The 12,114-nt window shown below is 40.0% G+C and overlaps 1 protein-coding gene across 1 annotated transcript in view; it reads right to left on the reverse strand.

Annotated features, from left to right (window-relative positions):
* DOT1L (DOT1 like histone lysine methyltransferase) overlaps window positions 1-12,114 on the reverse strand; it is a 52,098-nt gene that overhangs the window by 15,321 nt on the left and 24,663 nt on the right. Inside the window, exons 9-15 of the mRNA XM_019473557.1 lie at window positions 11,137-11,205; window positions 8,087-8,193; window positions 7,045-7,086; window positions 5,521-5,604; window positions 4,553-4,787; window positions 4,003-4,116; window positions 2,470-2,561 (exon numbers count right to left, since the gene is read on the reverse strand). Of these exons, the coding sequence (XP_019329102.1) occupies window positions 2,470-2,561; window positions 4,003-4,116; window positions 4,553-4,787; window positions 5,521-5,604; window positions 7,045-7,086; window positions 8,087-8,193; window positions 11,137-11,205 (743 nt within the window). The remainder of the gene's footprint in view (window positions 1-2,469; window positions 2,562-4,002; window positions 4,117-4,552; window positions 4,788-5,520; window positions 5,605-7,044; window positions 7,087-8,086; window positions 8,194-11,136; window positions 11,206-12,114) is intronic.

Genomic DNA, 12,114 nt, shown 5'->3' on the forward strand with positions numbered 1-12,114 from the left:
ACACAATACTCATGGAAGACACACAGTAAATGAAAATACACTGTGGGGGAGGTAGGAGGAAAGTCATAAATAAGCCAAACCACTTCTACTTCTAATGCCAAAATTACTTCAGGGGACCACCCGACCCTTCCACTCGCAGAACATTTCCTGCCCATAACATTCCTTAACTAGATACTTGCTTACTCATTTCATGGTCGTGCACTATGTGAGCGGCAAAGGGCAAAGATAGGACTGGCTAAAGAGTCTCATTTATTCAGTTCCCCATTGAAAGATGAGTGCAGCAAGAAGAGCGGGCTCTAGAGATTACACTTTTCTCCAGCTTATGCTGCTGAGGCCAAATAGGAATTGTGCAGAAACTGAGCCATCGCTCCAGAAAAAAGTGGAGGACAAGGGCGAAAAGCACCTTGATCTTCCAAGCAACCCATGTGTGAAGCAAAGCAGCAGTGCTGGCAAGTTCCGCACGTGCGAGAAAACACAGGACCTGGCATACAGCTCCTGCTGCCTCTCACGCCAATGACTTGGGAAAACAGTTGAGTCACTGCAATGCTAAACGGACTGCCATAGGTGATGCTGAAAAAAAATCACTTATGCTTTCAACATCAGTCATTTCATTCAGCCTTTACAAGGAGTGGAGGAGCTGACAGCTCCATCTAAGGGTAATCTGGTGAACTAGCAGCTCACAGCATCTTGTTTATTTTAAAATCGTATTACAGAAATGTTCTTCTTGTACTTGAAACCTTCATGTAAAAGGGAGTTATTAAATAGAAAATACAACAGCACCTCATCCAGCAAAGTTCTGTTTCTGCTTTTGTGAAGTTTAACTTGCCATGCTTTCAGTGTAACACTCCATTAAAAAAATATTTTCATACTGAATTCCTCATTTTAATGTCTTAAAGTATGAAACAGCTGTCAGACACCAACACGAAGTGATTACTTTTCCACACTCTCAATTTATACTTTCAGTGTACAGCACAACATTTGCACGCTATCATTTCTCATGCTATTTTCTGTGCAAGGAGATAAATTAATTTTATGCTGACTTTCCTGACAAGTACAGAACAAGCAGAAAAATATGCTGCTTAAGGAAAAAGTTGAAAATTCAAAGTGCTGTCTGACTGTGAAAACAAATGGAAACAACCATAGAAAAAAGGTTTGCACGAACACCACATCAGCATCAACCAATACGCAGTAACGAATGGGGTGGCACAAGTTAGCCTCTCTCATCTGGAAAAAGAGTTCCCATTGTGGAAAACCCCATAAAACAATGCTACAGCTTCATGCTGACACTTTCACAGAGGCCACAGAGCAAAGGAAAGCTTCCACGGGGGCTACCAAAAGCTAGAATTGGCCAGAAGTTAAAGATTATTGTTGAGCTCTGTGGGGAAAGCTTCCTCCATAGAAGTAGCAAGCACAGTCTCTCTCCTAGGACTAATTTATAAAGCAATTAAATTATTCATTAATTGAGGTAAAGCAATACAAGAAGAAAAGGTGTTTAGCCAGTAAATCTCCTCCCTCTGCTGGGGAGATGGCTCCATAGCAGAGAAAAATGCCACACTTCACAGCTGCAGGGTTTTCTTCGCCTTTCCATGTATTTGAACCCACGACTTGGTAAATTTACACTTTGCCCACCAGTGTAATCTTAACACATTAAGATTATCAACACTAAGGATGCTTCATTAAATCTCTTGAGTCAGTAATGACAGTTCGGATTTTTTAATTCCGTACTTCAATTTGTTACAAGTTTAATGAGGCATCCTGATGCTAGAGTACTCAATTCATTTAGGCTTTCCTACAGTAGGAAAAGAATAGGATGTCAAAAACCAGAAAATTCAGCTCCAAGGAATTAATATCTGTGTGTTTTTCAAGATAGTCCTCCTTCAAAGTTGCTACAATCTTTAGCTAGATTAAGCACAATTTAATTATCTAAGAGCAGTTTGACTAGCAGCTCGCAGGACGCATCCATGCAGGGAAGCCCCTTTAAGTGGAGGGCATGAATGTGTTCAGGCAGCGCATACTGCTGGAGAGGCTGACCACCACCTCTTGCTCCTGTGACCCATGAGACACTTAGAGAAGAAAAGCAGCTGCCAACCCCAAATGGGAGAAAAGGACGGGGTTCAATACACCAGCTTCCTGCATAGGTGTACACAGCTTCATTTCAAAATAGAGGAAAAACACAGAAATATTGACGTAAGTCTTATTAGGTGGAGGGGCATCACAGCGAAGAGGGGAGGTGCATCTCTCCCAGTTCGCAGATGGGAAATTTAAGCACACAAAGACTGACCGAGTTAGCAATAAAATCCCCAGGTACAGTCATTCACCCTAAGCATTACTCTGGTGGTCTTTATAATTGGCCTGGTGCAGCACCGATGTTAAGTGTACACAATTCTGATGGCCAGCATTTTTTCCCCCACGTCTAAGGTATCTGGTAGTCCGACAATTTTGTTCAGAAATGTTAAAAATGAGACCTACCTTTTCCTGCTCCAGTAACTGTTGCAGACTTGCTTTATACTGAGGAGTTTTCATGTATGCCATGAACTGCATGTACTGGATCTTAAAAGAGTCTGCAAAATAAATAAGGAGATGATATATTTCAAGTGAAAGAAAGTGCAGCGCTCCTATTTACCCTGTTACCAATGCTCCTATTTGCTCCCTTGACACCTCTCCCCCCTTTGCGCTCTCTTGCTTTTTATTTGGACTCTAAGTCAGACCAAGCCATTAAAGATCAATTTAGAACATGCTGAAAATCCATCTTCTGATGCAAGCTGAACTCTCGGATCCATTAGCTACTTATAATAGGTACCCCAATGGAAGTCATGACAACGCATTCAAAAACGCAGAGGAAGATGATGGGTGCTAATGGTGTGTTTGCATGATGAAAGAGGAGTTGAACAGCTTTTAATGCACTGTAAGTAGAAATAATAAAAGAGATTAGCTGTAACAGCCAAAACCAGCCCTGAGCTCAGAGCACTCATTCCCCCAGCGTCAAGACACGGCTTGCTGTACTCCTCCTACCTCCATACAGACAGATGACAAGCTCTACACCCACATTTACTCTATCCTCCAAGGAGCACTTGCTTCTCATTGTCCTTCTACCTCCAGTCTCCTATTACACAATGAATCTTCCTTCTCCCCAGCCCTCACCACTGGGGCCCTTTCATCATAAAGCCAACCACATGATTAAGTCCAGTCTGCTGCAATCACAGGCAGCCAAAACATGTAATAGATGGTATACAGAGTTTTGCAGCAAGGTTTACTCCAGACAAGTGTCATTCACTCACTCTTTTTCTCCCTCTTTCTCTACAGTAAGAAATCAGTCATAACTGTAAGACACCACAGCAAGAGAACAGGAGTTAAGGACATCACAGATGCCCTTGGTCTCTGCATAGACAGGAACATTACATCAGATTCCCAGATGATCCTCGACTGGCTCATGCCCAATGCCAAAGGCCAGAAACAGAGTCAGGGGGAGGAACCAGAAGACCCAAAAAACCACCCTCCAAGTTTTTCCTTAAATCACCTCTTGCTTATGGAGCAACCACACCACCTTTGTGACCTCAAAAACTCAGCATCTCATTTTACTTTGCTCTAAGTTTTGCAGATAAAATGAAGTCGTGTTCTCCAAGATTGTATCATTTAAGAGCAAGAGAATGGTTTCATTTAAAATAGTTATTTCTGACTAGCCATTTCCATTTAAAGTTATTTTGGATTCCTGCTAAACCCAAGCTTATTTCCTTTTGTGCCAAATGAGAGCTGAAACAATGTCAAAAACCAAACGCAGACCAAGACATCAACTTCAGCAGCAAGCAAGAGAAGAGACCTCATGGTGGTGCCAACAGAAGTGGGGCACGGGGGGAAGATGGGGGAGAAGCTATCCCCCTCTCCTGTTCAACATACAGCTTTCCAGAGTGGCTGTCTATTAGTAGCCCTTTGATTTACCATATGTCCTACTTTGAGGTTTCTGAGGTTCCCGTGACAAGCACAGTGACAACATTACAGTCTTACCTAGCAGCTTCTGTAGTGCAGGTGGGGTAGGTGTCACCAGTAGCTGGTTAGATGAATGCCGTTGCACTTTAGGAGGTAGTTGGTAATATGGACTATGAGGTGACTTGTATGCATCTAAAGAGAGAAACAAAGATAACCTTTCAGATTACGAAAGTCAGTTTCTGGCAAGTACTTTACCATTAGATAGCACGTCATTCACAATGCAAGATCCAGTAACTTAGCTAGATCAACACGCTGCAACAAATTGTTTGGAAAGACATCTACAATTTATCCTTAGAACAGCAGCAGCAGAGACAAGCTATCAGCCACAGCTCAGCTTCAGCTTCTGGCCAAGCACCTACAGACAGATTCAATCACCATCTTCTCACAGAGGCACACCCCCATCTCAAGGGGAACTTTGCTTTGGTGGCAAGGGAGAAGTTACGACACAAAACCCAACTAAACCTAGCAATAAAGGAAGAATGACCTCCAAGCATGCATTCAGAACCTCAGACACTTATCTACACTCATGTGGCAAGGGGAGGCTTCTTCCTGCCAGCCTTGAACTCACCCTGAGGAGAGGATGAAGATGTCTGTGAAACAGTTTGAGCATGCAGAAGTTCTAGTGCAGTTTGGTTCTTCTTGGTCTTGCGCTCTGTATTTGCAGCGTTCATTTTCTTGGGACGTCCTCGTTTCCTGCCTGCCATTTTCCTTCCTTTTTTACTTAGCTTTTTCTTCCGTGCTTTGGAGGGAGATGGCTTTTTAACAGAATTTGCCCCAGCCTTTTCTTCTTCAGCACCAGAATCCTAAGAGATTTTTAAAAGCCAAAAGCTCTTTACTCATTTCTACCTACATATGCAGCATTCCTTTTAAGCAAGCATTAATAACTTTAATAATTTTGTGAAAGAAAACTGATGCATTGTACTTAAATAGCTTGCCAGTGAAGTAGACTTGCTTGGGATAAGAGCTGTCCCCCAACATCCAAGGAGTTGTGCTCATTCTCTTCTGGACTTACTCATTACAGAAAAGGAAATCGGTAACTGTTGTCTAAGAAAAGCTGATTATTCACCCTGTATTGACTGTATTCTTCAACTAAATTTCATTAAAAAGTCAAAGTACATTCAATACTTTATATTTTTGTGCATGAACAGTCACTGCATTCTAACAGTATTATACAACGGAATGAGAAAATAAATGAGTCCTTGCAAAAGAGGCTCAGCACACTTTGAACTCCATTCAATGGGTTATGACTCAGGGAAAGTTCTGCAAGCTGGTGCTGAAGGTAAGCAAGGGTGGACAACCTACTATTCTATTCATCTTGCAGTACCTTTTTTCCAGAATTAGTGGTGCAATTCCCAAGTGCAGCTTTTAAGTCACTCCATCATATTTTTGTCCATAGCAACAGCTATACCAGTTTACAGGTTCAGAACAAACACAGTCAGTCTTCCCACAGAATCAGGCTTTTCCTGACACAGATTATGAGTTCATGCACAGCTAAAGAGAAAACACATTCACTCTACGAAAATGCAGGATGTTCACCTTGTTTTCTTGAACCTTCGTTGGAGTAGTTGTGTTGCTCTTATTTTCTCTTTGTTGACGACGTCTAGCTGCCTCTTGTTCCTCCTGGATAAATGTTTTAAAAGACTTAATAATTTGCTCATATATTTATCACTTTTTAATACAGACCACTGTGTTGCCCGGCTTAGTCTTCCACTAGAGCTAGGTATATGTGCTCTTATCATACAATGCCTAATTAAAAAAAAAACAACAAACCCTTTTGTTACCAGCAAGGGAAAAAACTTACCCTGCCTCAGGCAACACTCAGTGGGAAAAGGAAGATAAGGGTAAGTTTGCACCACATTACCTACTATAATGGGTTTCAAACATGCAGCCACAGGGCAAAGGAGATTAAGCCCCAACCTCTCCCCTTATTCTGCCCCTCGCAATCCCACCCCCCAGATCACACACTGGTGTTACAGGTTTGGTTTGTTGGGGTTTTTTTAAATATTAAATATTTCAATCGCTTTACCTATATCCCCAACATTTCATGTGTTGCTACATCACTTTAAAAAATCTTACATGACTTGAAATGGCAAAGCCATTACTCATCATCTAATTCAACTTTGGCCAAGTCTGTAGAGGAGACTTAAAAAAAACCAGCAACTTCTATGCTTGATTTTCTACTAGGCGGTAAGGACAGGAAATTTCAAAGAGCTCACTCAAAGCCTTCCTTGTACATTCCAGGTGAGGTTTAATCTGCATAAGAATTCTGGCAATTCCAACACCTCTTCAATTTAAGCAAGTTATCAACTAGACCCTATAAATAGCCTCACCATAAAAAGCAGAGAAGTTCAAAAGTACACGGATGCCACGCTGCATTTTTTATTTTGACTCTGAGAAGTCTTTTTTCTCCCAAGTTTGGGTTATGTCAGACTGCTGAATTCAATCTCAAAGCTACCGTTAGTCTGCTTTCAGCACTTACTAAGCAAGTCACTCTGAAGACTAACATTCACCTGAAGTTTTAAATTAAGTGGCCTCACTTAATTCTCTTACTGGGAATACCAGCCTCATCGGTTGTTTCAGATTAATACAGCCCAGCAGTCTCAAAAATCCTCTGGCGTTTTAATTCCACATGTGATAGCACAGACTGCAGCAACTGACAACACATTTCATGTCTTTAATAGCATGTCCCAAAAGTAACATCTCAGAGTGCTCTTCAGCTTCATTTTCACGCAGCTGAACGCCGGGACAGATTCAAACTATCATTTCATTCTTTAACTTCAGTTCTTTAATGAACAAATAGTTCTTTATAGACCTCCAATGCAAGGGAAAAACACCTTGCGGCTGCACCATTAATTCTGTACTAGAAAGCTCTTCAACATGATTGTATTAGTGCTTGATGGCATATGATGCTTCACTTCAATTAGCTCCACACCCACGTTCCTTGTTTATCAAGAAAATTTGATTTTCTATCAATTCTGTACATCTTTAACAAGTGACTAAACTCCTCATAGTGACTGTTCCATTATTTTTAGTTTTCTACAGAAAATGACTGAAACTTACCCTGAGTTTTGGATTTTTGAGACTAGAAAAATAGTTTTCAAGCTGAAAATAGAAAGATAAGATAGTCATTTTCAAAGTCACGACAGATGAATACATAAGAACAAAGTATTAGCTTAAGACAAATGCAGAACTGCAGAAATTCTGACTGGTTTTCTTCTGATAAGCTACATCAAGAAGCCATTTACATTCATTCTTTTTAGCGACACAGACATGTTGTGTAGCAGGACATAATCCAAGCCTCAACAAGGTTTTATCATCTTCACCACTGCCTATCCTTGTTTTAAAGCTTTGTGTCATGTATCTCCACTCAGCACGTTCTTTTCAATGAAGTTACTTTACTCTTGTACTCCACTAAAATATTTATCCGCACTCCAGCATATTCTTTAACAAAAGCATTATTAGACTACAGCAGACTGAGAAAAATAGTCTTACTATCATATTGCAAAAAACTCAGTGTGGGAATAAACTATTTCTTCACAAAAGTTTACATTTCTACAGGGTTGTTTCTGTTTTCTTTAACTGAAAAAAAAACCCAGGGAATGTATCAGCATTGTTACGGAGATTTGGCTGGAAGTTCAACTAAAATTGAGGTTTACTACTTGATTATGACAGAATAAAATGGTCTGTACACCACAAAGCAAACTGAAGTATTAAAGACCCACAGAGTCTTTACTCAGTGTGGAAGCTAGAGCGCAAGACCCACCATTCTGCATAGTTGCATATTCTGGAGCACGAGAAGGAATTATACTTGTAAATCTATGCACCTTCAACAAATTAACAGAGTACCGTAGTGCTGTCCATAATTACACTGTCTGTGTAACTGAAGCCGCCAGAGGCTAACCCGTGCAGTATGATCTGCACATTTAGCTAGACTGAACAGGTAACTGGGGAAGTGCACCCATTCCAATTAGGTGTGCTAAAGGTCTGTAAAATATGCAAACGAATATGAAAACAATTCCCACGAACAAGGATCTGAAGTTGGCATGTTGATTCCAGAGCCAGTAAAGCAGCCAGAGATCTACTGGCCTGTATTTATACTCACTATGGTTCGGTCAATAGTATGCAGGTAGTAAGAAACTGGTTTCCCGGTCCATGACACAGACCCTTTCAGTGGTGATAGCTCCACAACTCTCATTATAGTGCCAATATCTAAAGGAAGAAAGTCAAGTTAGAGAATCAAAGCTCGCTCAGTTTGCCACTCAGTTCTACTCAGCTGAAACTAGCCATGCAACAGTAAAGGCATATTTAAAACGAAAAGATAAAGTTTGTATTCAGATAGCAATGTCCCAGAAGAAAGCACTGCAGCGAGTTTAAAAAGAAATTTCTTATTCTCTTGCTACGTGCACCCTACAGAAAACTTAAGAAATCTGGAAGATCTACCCTTCATTTCTTCAGAGATAGTCAGCCATTCTAGTGTAAAATTACGTGCTAGTGCAAGCTTTTAACAAACGGAACTTTCCTGTGTCTCAGAGACAACTTTTACGAGGAACCCAGCGACAACACATCTGCATTAACAGGCAGGATTCAATTAGATAGAACCAGTAACAGAACGTCATTAGATCCAACCCATGTAAACTGTAACTGCACTATATTTGGACTGGGGACAAACATGTTTTACATTTGCTTTCTTGCCTACATTTGTTTTGTTCCCTAGAATTAATAGGTAAGGGATGTGTCTAAGCATTTCCATAACCACTGAACACCAGAGTGAGTGACATGACTGCAGAAGAAATTATGGCACACTTCTAATTAAATAGAAAATTACCCAGAAGAGTCAAAAAGCAAGGTTTAGGATTCAGCAACTTCAACCACTATTTTAACCACATTTTAATACTTGTTTTGGTTTGTCCCAACTCTTTCCGCATTTCCATTTCTTTTTCCAGATGGAACTACTAAGGACAAAAATGGTATTGAGAAAAAAGGTTGCCTGCTTCTTAAAGCTTTATCTTTTCCACTATATTTTTTAAATTATTTAACTGTTTGTACTTTAGATCAAAATATTAGATAGACAGGCAAGCCATGTGACTCAAATCATACTCAGGCACAAAAAAAACCCCCGCTGAATAAAAGTATTATGAAAAACCTTGTAGGGCAGCAGCATAAAGCTAGCACAGCAGAGTGAAATCACCTTCTCTGCATGTGAAGGATAGTGGCCACATTTGATGCCACGAGCTCTCAGTGGATGACGTTTCCCTGGAAGCATCACTTACAACAGGCCATTAAGACTGGAACAAGCCCCAGGCCTAGCACATCCCATGCATGTTCATTTGATATTGGTACTTCCCAAATACAGCATGGTCATAGAATGGGATTAAGACCAAAAAGAAAATTTATTCCCCCAATTTTCCTTCACTGTTTGTAGCATACAAAGGTAATTTCTTTTCAGGACCTCTTACCTGAATCCCTGGAAGAGTTTCCTATTAGTGGAAGCTATTATCTATTCTTATGCTAAGCAATCTCATTCACCCAAATCTTAAAATTATATAGAGATATAGCTAATTAACATCAACATTCACATTAAGCATTAAAACCCAGTTGATATATAAAACTTCAGCATTCTAGAAAACATTCCCAATGAATCCACACTGGGGTGAAAGCTGAAATAGGATAAAGAACTGGCTCAACTGATAGTCATAATCAGGCTTCTATTAGGTGAAAAAAGTAGTACACATTGGCCCCTTTGCCTCCCCACCACATGTTTAATAACTGCAGTCTCCCAAACCTAGCAAAGAGAGAGATAACGAAATGGTCAGAAGCCAGGGAAGAAAAGGCTTGAGAGGCCAAAAAAATTTATTTATGTAGGCAGGTCTCCTAATTGAAACCTCAGAAGTGCCGCCTTATATTTCATCTAGTTCTAGCGTGCTGTAAAAGAGGTAGTAGGCTTTACTGAGGTGCTCTTCATCTTATTAGCAAACTGACAGATGGATCTCAGCTCTCTGGAGGCTTGAGGATTTCCAGGAGTACCATTCTGCCTTTTTTTCCTTTTATTTTCAAGTACATGTCTACAAAGGATTGACAAGCCAGGACCCAATGGTTAATAAGGTTCCAAACAATCAGATGCCACAGAAAAGAGTATCAAACAGGAAGGAAAAGGGCAGTTTTGGGCGTCCGATGCACAAGACGTTCACAACAATTCAAGCTTAGTAAAAATAACTCACAATGGCACTATTTCAGTGAAATGCCTTAATGACAGTCTTCAAATTGCTGTTCTTGAAAAGCAGTTTACCATGAGTGTCAGGCCAAAAACAGGAAACACAGCTTGAGATTTGTAACTCAGCATGTTACTTGCCATCTTTGCACAAGGAGGGGAATAAGGCGTTTTTTAAATTTAAGGAATGTTTTGCACCGGACACAGTAAATATATGTAAAACCCAGCTTGGATCATTCTTTTGCTTGAAAACTTTCAACAATAAAAATTGAAAAAAGGTCAGAAGCAAAACCAACAACACGGGGTGTCAGTAATCTCAAAACCTCATTAAACTGCAGTTCACGTACTTGCAGAGGACAACATTGGCAAATATCAAGTCTACTACGTTCAGAAGAGAAGAAAAACACAAAACTGTTGGCAATAAAACAGACACAGCAACTGGGCATTTATGGGATAGGTCTGTTTGATCAATTTACAGTACAGAAGACAAGGCATTCAAGGTTGAACATTTCAGCTCCTAAGCCTTACAAATCATGACTGGTGAGATTTACCTGTCCAAATTCAGACAGCTACGGTATAAGGAACTTGCATGCAAGTTATCACTGCAGCTCTTTGTAGTTAAAGAAATAAAGTCACGCCCTTGAAACACCTTATTTCTCTTCAACTATAAAAGATGCCCAGCGAGGGAAACATTGACATTATAGACACCTAAACACAGCAGGATGAACCCCATAAAAAGAGTGTCTCTTTGTTCCAATGTTGGGTGGGGTTTTTTTGTTTGTTTGATTTTAAATACATCACTTTGGCATGTATGCTATAGTAATACAACAACATTTTTCTAGTTACTTACACAACTCTTTAAGGAGCAACAAAAACCCACTACAGACATGTTCAGATAATGAATACACCATAATTGTAATGAACAATAAAAAGGGCAATCATACCACTCAAGTTTCGACTGTTAATTCTAAAATTTAGAGGTGCAAAAGGTTTTGAGGACACAATTCTCCCACCTGGGAAAAGAAGAAGAAAAAAAAAAAAAGAAAAAAATCGAAGTCAGCTACCACTGTTTCTTCTAGAAATGAGTACTTATCAAATATAACCCAGTAGAGAGCCCTAAAGAGTAGCCCTAATAAAACTACCATTGTATGTAATTGCCAAAAAAAAAAAAAAAATTAAAGCTCATTCTGACAGCATCCAAGAAAATCAGTATATTAGTCCTGCTAGGTAGCTATGAGGTGACACCTTAAGGATCACTTTAAAATGACAGATCTTAAAACACTTCCAAAAAAAGAGCGCATTAATTCTCAATGGCAATCTACAGAATTTCAATTAGGAACACGGCTATCTCATTCCTAGTTAGTATCTTTCATACACAAGCCCCCAAAGCCCTTTTATTTAAAAGAACGCTAATCTCCATTTCGCAGCTATTTGCGGTCATTCAGCCCAAGGCACAGAGCCTGAGCACCTTCTGGGAAGAGAACTAAGGTTTCTTCATTTTGTAAAGAGCGCTTGAACCTTCCCCACCTTGCCACTTCTCTTAAGCCACCACTAAATAAAAGTATAAAAAAAAAAAAAAAGATCAACCACTAAAATTAAAGAAGATGGCTTAAGTTTGGGGGTTTTACTGTTTGCAACAGAGCCCAAAAGTCACATTATTTACTTCAGCACAAAGCTGTACTATGGGAAGCCACAGATTCTTTGTTCATGCCACACATTTTTCTTTTCAGAAATACTTATTTTTATAATTTCTGCCATAGCCAAATAAAATTGTTACTTATCCAAGCGGTTAAGAGGAAAGAAAAAAGACACCTCAGGCAATGTAAGGGCCACAGCGGGGTTACTGGGCATCCCCAGTCGCTGGTGTCTGCAATGCGACTTCTCAAGAAGCACACAAGACGTCCAGTGACAGTGCCCCCATT

Source organism: Aptenodytes forsteri, unplaced genomic scaffold (assembly GCF_000699145.1).
Source record: "Aptenodytes forsteri isolate BGI_AS27 unplaced genomic scaffold, ASM69914v1 Scaffold391, whole genome shotgun sequence".
Lineage (NCBI taxonomy): Eukaryota > Metazoa > Chordata > Aves > Sphenisciformes > Spheniscidae > Aptenodytes > Aptenodytes forsteri.